Source organism: Pteropus alecto, unplaced genomic scaffold (genome assembly GCF_000325575.1).
Source record: "Pteropus alecto unplaced genomic scaffold, ASM32557v1 scaffold121, whole genome shotgun sequence".
NCBI classification, from domain to species: domain Eukaryota; kingdom Metazoa; phylum Chordata; class Mammalia; order Chiroptera; family Pteropodidae; genus Pteropus; species Pteropus alecto.
Genome location: NW_006434369.1, coordinates 10354535 through 10364850, shown reverse-complemented (window position 1 = coordinate 10364850; position 10316 = coordinate 10354535). Strand labels below are relative to the sequence as shown.

Below are 10316 nucleotides of genomic sequence, written 5' to 3'. Positions count from 1 at the left end.
TAATTTTTGTATGTCCATGTAAAAATTGGGATATACTTAGACTAAAAAATGACTTGTTATTGATCTTAATTCTAATTTATCAAGGCATCCTGTATACTTATTTGCTAACTCTGGCAACCCTATCACCAAGGCAGATATCATCTCACACCTGTTAGAGTGGCTATTGTCAAAAAGACAAGAAATAACAAATGCTGGCAAGGATGTAGATGGAGAAAAGAGAACACTTGTGAACTGTTGGTGGGAATGTAATGTAAATTGGTAAAACCACTGTGGAAATAGTATTGAGGTTCCTCAAAAAATGGAACTACCACATGATCCAGCAATTCCTGAAAAGATATATGCACCCTCATGTTCACTGAAGCATTATTTATTTTAGCCAAGACATGGAAACAACCTAAGCTTTCACCAACAGATGAATGAAGAAAATGTGGAAAATAAATATATGGTATTTTAGTCATATAAAAGAATGAAATCTTCCTATTTGTGACAACATGGATGAGCCTTGGGGACATTATGCTAAGTGAACCAAGTCAGACAAGGACAAATACCATATGATCTCACTTATATGTACGAGGACAAATACCATATGATCTCGCTTATATGTATAATCTTAAAAACAAAAAAGTACAGAATTGAACTCCTATATACAGAAAAGAGATTTGTAGTTGCCAGGGGTTGAGTGGTGGGTGAAATGGTAAAGGAGGTGTCAACCAAAATTAAAGTTAGGGTGTAATAGAGTATAAAAAGCATTTATTTGAGCAAAAGGAGCTGTAGCTTGAGAGATACAAATTCAGGTATCAACTTAAATTGTGCTCAGGAGAGAGCAAAGAAAGGCAGGATTTATAAAGGCTAAAAAATCACAAAATGTAATTCTTTCATGCAAATAGGTCACTGGCTAGGTTAAAAGGGATTGGTTAGTTCCAATATGCAAACAAGGGAGGCAAAAACTGCAAGGAGGAGGTAAAGTTCATTTAGCAGTTGTTGCTCCAGGATGTTTATGCCTCAGCCTGAAGCTGAGTTTAGCAACATGCTTAGCAACTTAATAGCAGCTCTGAGAACTTAGGCAGAAGATATGCAGAAGCTCCACTTCCCTAATAGCCTCTTGACTCTAATGTAAGTGAATTTCTTAGCTATGCTTATTCCACTAATTTTCTCTTAACAGGGATCAAAAGGTACAAAAATATAAATAAAATAAACTACATAACTGTCAAGCTACTATGTTTTAATCTATTATAACAAAAATAGATGGTTTCTCAAAAATATGAACAATATTTTTTCCTGTTTTGAAATAAGCATAAGCTACAGTACTTTAAAACTTCTTTATTACATTTAATTGAACATTATCAATTACATTTATGGGAAGTAACAAAGGAACAGTAAAGCTATATTTGAATAAAACAGCTTGATTTTAATTTTGAAACCTAATCAGAAAAATATATTTTGATACAATAATAATTCATTAAATACACATCATCATTGGTAGGCTGTCTTTCTTATGAAAATATTCATCAGTGTTAAGAAAAGGTATTTGGTCAACACTGGAAAATGAAATTCTCTTAAAAACAATTGCATTTTATCATTGCAATATTGCAGATTTTTAAAAAAGCTGTAGGTATATCCTTTGGAGATAAAATGATCAAAATTACTTCCTGAAGCTATGTTCACAGGTTCTAAATGTTAAATAAAAATCCTATGAAATGACTCTGGAGATAAGATTGTAAAGCTTTCTTTCTGAAGCAATTCTGACAACCTGTAAAGGCCATATAAAGATTTGTGAAATTCCCTAATGTGGTGATGGGAAAAGGCTTAAAATGATAACCATGATTCTTGATTTCTACTCTAGCTAATAAGCAAGGTGAACTTAGTTTATTAAATCTTCATGGTCTCAAGTTTGCTTATTTGTTCATTTGGGAGAGTCCAGACCTAGTTCTGTGCAGTGAAATAGGTTTTATTTTTATTTATTTATTTATTTTTAGGTGAGGCAACCCTCACAGATTGCAAGGACCTTGTCATTTTACAATCCCTTATTTATTTGTTTGTTTATTTATTTATATTTACACTTACAGCATCTGGTCTTCCTAGGTGGTCTCCCATCCAAGCACTAACCAGGCTCGGCCCTGCTTAGCTTCAGAGATCAGATAGGATCGGGCTTGTACGGGGTGGCATGACTGTAGACAAAATGGGTTTTAAAATGTTGTCCTACATAAATCTCCCAACTCAACAAGAGTTAGTTGCCATCTGCTTGTTTCACTGCCTGCATGGACACCAATATTATGTTGTGCCCAGCTTTGTTGTTTAAAAGTCCTCATTGCCATAGCTAAAGAATGGACTAACTCTATCTGAATAACTGATTGCAGACCCCAGTCCAGAGATACACACATCCCAGGTTTCTGCTCTGTCTGTCCTGGAGGGAGCTAACTCTTGAGAAAAAGCCAAAGTGGGTCTGATGGTCCTGCAATCTCCCGGGATTTTCAAAGGAAGTGACCCTACTGGAGAGGCTGCCCTGGTGACTGTAGCTGGAAGGTCCAAGGCTTCCGGATAGATGGACATTGGTGTGTTTTCAGAAGCATAGTTACAGCCCGAAAGGTTCTTAGTTTCCCGCACATTGTCACAGTATTTCAGAGCAGGGGGCTGGTAGGCCTGGTAGGACACTTTGGTGGTGGTGGTGATCACGGTCTGTAGGGCTGGGGCACCTGGTGGGGGAGTCGTGATGTACCCGCAGGGAAGCTCTGGGTTATGATAAGAGCGAGTGGCCATAGCCTGGAACTGTCCAGGGTCAGTCCTCTCCCCAAGGACAGCTTTTCCAAGAGCTGGTTTCCAGCCATGTTGTTTACTGGTGAAATCACAGCTTCTCTCGAAGCTGCAGTATGAGTTGACATTATATTGTAGTGCATTCAGATGAACCCAGTCTGTGTCATTAGGTTTATTGCTGGAATCTTTATAAAGGGTAGGATATGGGCTTGAATTTGTATAACCAGGACCTGCCAAATCATAGCTGCAAGGTGGCCTAGGCAAATAGATTCTTGGATTTGGATATTTCTGAAATGGTGGCATTATTTCTCCTTGAATGGTGGCTAGGTCACAGGCAGCTTTGTAAGCATCAGAGTTTGGGAGGGAAAAGCAAGATTGCCCTGGAATAGGGAAGCCAGTGTCAGTAATTATATCAAACTCTTCTAAATTTTCCAGAGGAGGTATGTTGTTGAAATGTCCACTGTTGTCTTGATTTTCTTCTGCCTAAAAAATGACACACATTTTTATTTGTAAATAAAATGCAAATTGCATGGACACTCTCACCTGTAACAGTAGCCAATCAATCAAATAAAAATAAACTTCCAGTTGATGGGTTCTACCATTGTGAGCACTGTGCTGCTTAGGTACATGATTTGGATACATAGTCCAGAAGTTGCATAGCTTGAGCTTGCTCAGGCATGAATGCCACACTGCTGAATGAGGAGGTACAGGTAGCCAGGCAGGGTGGGTCTGAGTGACAGATGGTCCTCCTTCTGGCCCCCATACTATGTTCATAATAGTAGAAATTCTTGAGCCTGATACAGACCTGGTTCAAATCCTGACTCTGTTGCTCATTGATTGGACAAGTTACTTAATCTTGCTTAGCCTTCCTTCATTAATAAGGAAATGAATCATATATCTGTTCCTCTAAAGGAAGCTGGCAATGTTGGTCAAAAATTATCTTTTCCAAATCCAAAACACTAATTTAAAGATACATGCATCCCTATGTTCACTGCAGTATCAATTTTTAAAATGGGACTCAATAACAGTAACTTCCTCTCAAGGCTTTTGTGACTGTTTCATATGTGAAACTCTTAAACTGTATGTGCTTAGCACATAGGAAGTGCTCAAACAATGTCAGTTTTTCTTATCGTCAGACTAATACTCTGCCTCTTTAGCATCTTTAGTTGAAAAGCCAAACTGGATTGAGTTTCCCAAAGAAATTCTATCTGTTTTATGTAAACAGTGTAAAGGACCCTCTCAAGGATACATGTTAATCATTGTTGGTATGCACATATTTCTTTATTACCATTGGATAACTGCCCTGTATCAGGATGTCCGTATACATCCTTACTATATCATTGACTGTGGAGAGAGTTTGCTTTTTTGAAATGAAATTAGATAAAAATGAAATTAGAACACTAATATTGATTCAATGACTCTTTGTTAGAGATATATAATTCTCATATATAATCAAATCTAATGAATGTGTGACATTGATATTTCAAATAATTATCAGTGTATTTTGTGATGAAAATAAACACAGACCACAGTGTAATGTCAGTTCCCCATTACCTCTGGTTCTCGAATTCTCTTTTTCTGGGGTTGGTAAAAAGAGGCCATTTGTCTCTTGATGGCACTTCTTCTAGCTTCCGTCTCTGATTTACTCTCTGGTCTTGGGTGATCATGAACTCCTTTGGCCTGCATTAACAAAAAAAATAAATCGTATATTTGTTCCTTTAAAGGAAGCTGGCAATGTTGGTCAAAAATTTTATCTTCTCCAAATCCAAAAATTAATTAAAAAAAATACATGCATTCCTATGTTCACTGCAGCATTATTTACAATAGCCAAGATATGGAAGCAACCTAAATGTCCATCAATAGATGACTGAATAAAGAAATGGTGTGTGTGTATGTGTGTGTGTGCGCACGTGTGTGTGTGTATACAATAAAATATTACTTGGCCATGAAAAAGAATGAAATTTTGCCATCTGCAACAACATGGATGGATTTAGAGGGTATTATGCTCAGTGAAATAAGTCAGACAGAGAAAGACAAATACCAATGATTTCACTTATATGTGGAACTTAAAAAAAAATGAACAAAACAAAAACAGATTCATAGATAAAGAGAACAAACTGAGGGTTTTCAGATGGGATGAGGGCTGGGAGGCTGGGTGAAAAGGTGAAGGGATTAAGAAGTACAATTGGTGGTCACAAAATAGTCAAGGAGATGGAAAGCACAGTATAGGGAATATAATCAATAATATTGTAATAACAATGTATAGCGCCAGGTGGGTACTAGATTAATTGGAGAGGGATCAATATATAAATTATATAAATGTCTAACCACTATGTTTGTACACCTGAAACCAATATAAAATAATATTGAATGTCAATTGTCACTGAAAAAATTAAAATTGAAAAAATTATGTCTTACCCTAGATCCCGAGTTGTTTTTGTTGTTGTCGTTTTTCCCAACTGACAGGGAAAAAATTCTTGAACTGATAAAACAGCATCAATAATAGACATCTCGAAAGGTTACCCTAACAGTGCTTTTACCATATTAAGCCAGCTATAACTACAACGTAGCTCTCTCTCACCCTTACTAAAAACACAGTAGGTAGGCTAATTCCTAGGAGCAGGGTAGGGTCCTGGGAGCCCTGGCATCTATTTCTGGCTTCTGGCTATCAGAGCTGTATTTGGTTGGGTCCGGAGTTCCTAAGGCCTATAGTAGGTGGTTTGGTCCCAAAGGTATGATGAAAACGTCCATCACAAACATGCCCCGCGCAACACACACACCAGGCCTACCTGAAAAAATATGGCATTGCCGTCAAGCCGCCAGAAATTGGTTACAGGGTATCCACTGTGCCCTCGACAGGGAATCAATTCCAAAGCCGAATGACAGTTGGGGCATGCTTTCTCTGCAAAGCCAGCGGGGAGAAATATTAATAACAGCCCTCACCTCAGACCCTTTTGAAGGAAGAAAAGAGAAATTAGCCGGGAAGAGGGAACTCATGACTGCAAGGCAGCCCCCAGCCCAGGCCCGGGGCCTTACTCTGCTGCTTCAGCCGCGCCTTGTCGCAGATGGCGGGCCGCAGCTGCAGCCGGGAGCCGTCGGTCAGGGCGCAAGCCCGCGCACACACCACCACGCCCAGGCACGACTTCTTGAGGATGTGGCCGTTGTGGTTGTTGGTGTTGCGCATGGCCCAGCCGCTCAGGTGGCGCTGTGCCTTTTTCTCGTCGCTGCGGTAGATGAAGCGCACATAGCCATCGGGCCACTCACAGAAGTGGTCGAAGTGGGCTGGCTCCTGGACAGGTGCACAAAAGGAAGAGCCGTCAAGTTTATCAAGCATAACCCGACACATCGTGCTTTTAAGGTTTTCCAAGCACATTAGAATAAAAATTGTTTTTTGAGATCCGGAAATGTTGTAAAACTAAGAAATCGTGCTGTCTCGGAATACTACTCATTCTGCCTGTGAAGCCTTTCTGACAATTGGCTAGTTGATGTTTATATTGAGCTTATCTTCCAAATGCTGTACATGTATCAATTCATCTATACTTCCTAAGACACACAGACAATAGGTAATATTATCATCCTGCATTTTACCAAATAATAAATGGAGGCCAGAAAGGTTAATCGACTTGCCCAAGGTCACGCAGCTAGTGAGAACTGGTTCTAAGATTTGAACCCTAGCTGTTTGATTCCAGAGCGTGTTCTTATCACCGTATTATACCACTTCTTGTGGGTTTAAATGTTGAAAACCTTTTCAAATTAAGTATCAAAGTGGGCAAAGTGGGAGGGCTAAAAGTGATTAGAATGCTCTCTCACCAACATGCAATTGAACCTGTAAATATATTTACTTCCACCCAGGGCTTTTTCTTCAAAAGTCCTTGGCTCTATCCCAAACCTGTCAGTTACTGCTGTCAGTGATACCCAGAGCAGCATCAGAGATGCAAAAACAGCTTTCCTTGCTCCTCAGAACTTAGCTCTTCGAGTTTACAAAGATATTGTGATGAAGGGCATAACCATCAAGGTAAACCTCACCACTGAGAGAAGCCTCCTGAGCACTGAACCTCTCCCCAGAGCAACGCGAATTGTTATTCTCAACAAAGTGCCATGAGGATGTGATACTAAATAAAATATTGAGAATTGCTTTAATAATATTTCATGTTTGGTGGTCTTTGTCCATATTATGCATAATTTATACCACAATGTCTTTTCTCTATATGTTTAATATAAAATTACCCTTTAATTTGCACTTATTATTCACCAGGTACTCTTTAGGGCAGTGGTAGGTAAACTAGGGACCGTGGGCCAAAGCCAGCCTACTACTTGTTTCAGTATGACCCTCAAGCTAAGAATAATTTATATATTTTTAATGCTTTCAGAAAATAAAAATAATTATATTCTGTGTCGCATGAAAATTATATGATATTCAAATTTCAGTATCTATAAAAAAACTGTATTGGAACATGGACAAGTCTGGCTGTTTTCACACTACAATGCAAAATTGAGAATTTTAGGACAGAGACAGTATGGCTCACAAAGCCACATTATGCAGTATCTATAATCCTCACAGTAAACTTGTATAGGCATCATTACTCTTATTTAATAGATAAGAGGTGGAAGTTAGAGAGACAGCCTTCTACGGTGACACAGATCTTCTGGGATTGGAGCAGAAGATCTGTGGCAGCCAGGTCCCACTGGCTTTACTGGTATGACAGACTTAGAAGAGTATTATTGAAGTAATAAGGCATTTGCATCTTCTCTCCCTCCTGCCCCCCAGGAAAATTAGATAACAGCATTTGTAGGAATAAGTATTCTCAATTGGACCATCCAGACTTGTGTACATTGTTAGTATATTACATTTAATAGGAACAGGTAAATGGGCAATTTTATTTCCAAAACCACAGGGATATTGTTGAAATCATTATTACTAATAGGCATTATTATCTTTTCCTGAAAATATTAGAACTGACATAAATTACTGTATTAACCTAAGGTCAGTCACTAATGAAATACATAATGATGTACTAAGTTTATACTAAATGCTAATATCTTTGTTGTTAAAGCGAACGTTTCAATTTAAGAAACTTAGTAACAAATTGACAATTTTCCAGAAGAGAGTCTTCCTTTAGCACTGCCCTGTAAGGGTACAGACTAGATACCCATGTCTCACATCAGCTACCAAAGTAGTGACACTGAAAATGAAGCCATAGGGACTGTATTTTAAAATCAAAACAAGAATGGAGGACTCCAGGATTGGGTTTCATTTGCTCTAATGTGTTAGATGTATAAACACATGCACACACATACACAGATGAGCATGCACATGTTGAGCATGACAATAGACAAGATTGTTTGTTATCTAGTTCGGCTACTTGGTAAGAGGTGAGTAGCCTGAGACTAAGGCAAATTCAGGAACTGTCTCAAGGTCATACAGCCAGTTTTGCTCTTTGTCCTTCAGTTAGCCAAACCAGGGCTAGAAACCTAAGTTTTTCTAGTTCTCTTTTTATAGCTGAGTGCACCTGTCTGTTTTGAGATATTGCATACACTCCCTGCTTAAGAATCAGTCTCCAAAAAAGAAAATAACCCACATTTATACAGGAAGCTAGAAAACTCTTGAGAAGGGAGCCATCTTTCCATTATTTAGATCTCTTTTCTAAAACGCAATATTAGATTTTTTCTATGAAGATTTATGTGGACTCAAGTCAGTGGCAATGAGATGCTCTTGCTGTACTGAGGTTCAGTTTTACAAAAAAAAATGTTACAGTGTGACTTTAAAGTAGGCAGACATTAAAACAAACAAAAGAAACTTACTATGAATATATACATCCAAAAAATCTCTGATCTCTTTGAGAGGATACACAATTTTATTAATGAATTGCTGTCCATCTGAACTCCCATATGGCACACAGATGCTGAATAAATGCCAAGTCTCTTATTCCTGTGCCACAACATTGCTGGAAGTCCACTTTTGCAAATGCTTGGGAGGTCACTCCCACTGTCCCTCCAGGTACATACACACAAGACTTGGAAGTCACTCCTCAGTTTTTCCTCCAAATCAGTGATCAAGCATAACTGCCAAGCTCATTCCCTGGACTTGGCTCCAAACCACTTTGTTCCATTAAAAAAAAAAAAAAAATCTACCTTAGAAAGATGGTGATTTCCTTGTCATTATAGAAATAAGTTCAGACGTTATTTCCAAAATCCAGATTGCAGAGGCTCCCTGGTCAGCATGTCTATGAAACTTCCTAAGAGCTGTGCTTTATCCAAGCAGCCTAGAGTGTCTGAATAAATTGCCCAAGTAGTGCTATCTGTTTCAGATTCAGGTCACTGCTACTTACAGTACTATCTCACTGTTTTGCTGCGTGAGAAGCAGCGTACCTACATTCGGTAAGATTTTCCCCTACATTTTTCATGATTTCAAAGAATGGATAAGGAATCACTTGATTGCTACCTTAGTTAAAGAAAAGTGAGGGATGAGGCGTCCTGCTCTTCCCAGAAGATTGGGAACGACTTTCCGTGTATTTTTAAACAAGCGTAAGGAAAGAACTGGGGGAACAAACATCTCTAAATCCAACTCTGCCCTTTGCAGAGTCACTCACTCTAAAGCTGAGGTCTCTCGGGTGTGTGTGTGTGTGTGTGTGTGTGTGTGTGTGTGTGTGTGTGTGTGTTGGAGTGGGGCTGGGGTCCGTCCAGTCTTTGCAAGGACTTGAATGCTACCCCCTCTTCTTTGGATGGACAGCGCCACGCCGGGTGTCACGCACCTGAGGCATCTGCGGATCGTTGATATCCCAACTGAGCTTCATCCCGTAGGAGTGCACACAGTTCACCCTCTGCTGTGCTTCCATCGGCATCTGCCCACCTCACTAGCAGTCTCCGGCAAGGATCATGAAAGATAGAAGAAAACAAACCTAGAAGTGCGAAAGATGACCCTCCCCCTGCCCCACCCTTTTTTAGAAAGACAGTGTGTGTGGGGAGAGTGAGGGAGAGAGAGAGAGGTTTGGGAAATCCAGAAGTTAAGGACCCGGGGGACCCCTGTTCCCGGCCGCGGTGTTGAAAGGTCTGCCCTCGGCGGCGGCGTCAGCGCCTGGCAGCTGCCCGCAGGTTTATAAAGACACACCTCCCCCTGCTCCGCCTCTCCAGCTCTCACGCTCCAGGCACCGGCAAAGCCGGTCACCTCCTCCCGGACAGAACTAGGGGGAGATTGATTTGAGTCCTTCGGGTGACAAGAAACTGAGTTAAGATGTTAAGGGGCGAGGGTGGGTGTGTGGAAGTTGAAACGCCTCATTTAAGTTGAAATTCTTTCTTTCTTTCTTTTTTTTTTTGCCTAACTTCAACCGCCTTTGGGGTTTTGGATTGGGTTTAGTTGCAAGCTTTTGAGACAGAGGCTTTGGAGCAAAATCTGGAGAGCCAATACTGAATTTCCAGGTAGCGCAGGAACCGCAGGGGGCAGCGCGCCGCAGTCTGAGTAACTGCGCCCTCGCCCACGGGGTGGGACAGGCCGTCTTTGGGCTTCTACTCCTAGCTTTTGCTGTAGCAGTAGCTGTTGCTGTTCTGCGCGGCCGGGGTTGGGGGTT

At 40.2% G+C, this 10316-nt stretch overlaps 1 protein-coding gene across 1 annotated transcript; it reads right to left on the bottom strand.

Moving 5' to 3' along the window:
* Positions 1–2250: 2250 nt before the first annotated feature.
* Positions 2251–9645, bottom strand: GCM2 (glial cells missing homolog 2). Its single transcript, XM_006909267.1, has 5 exons — positions 9504–9645; positions 5788–6040; positions 5541–5653; positions 4306–4431; positions 2251–3234 (listed from the first exon to the last, which is right to left on the bottom strand). The coding sequence occupies exons 1-5, from the start codon at positions 9591–9593 to the stop codon at positions 2296–2298; spliced, it is 1521 nt and encodes a 506-aa protein (XP_006909329.1). The 5' UTR covers positions 9594–9645; the 3' UTR covers positions 2251–2295.
* Positions 9646–10316: the final 671 nt, after the last annotated feature.

Excerpts from the sequence above, each read along its gene's own strand:
- GCM2 (XM_006909267.1), bottom strand. The coding sequence starts at position 9,593 with ATGCCGATGGAAGCACAGCAGAGGGTGAACTGTGTGCACTCCTACGGG. Across the intron at positions 4,432-5,540 it reads GCAATGCCATATTTTTTCAG|GCCAAAGGAGTTCATGATCA; the intron begins GTAGGCCTGGTG and ends TTGTTAATGCAG. Across the intron at positions 3,235-4,305 it reads AGAGAATTCGAGAACCAGAG|GCAGAAGAAAATCAAGACAA; the intron begins GTAATGGGGAAC and ends GTCATTTTTTAG.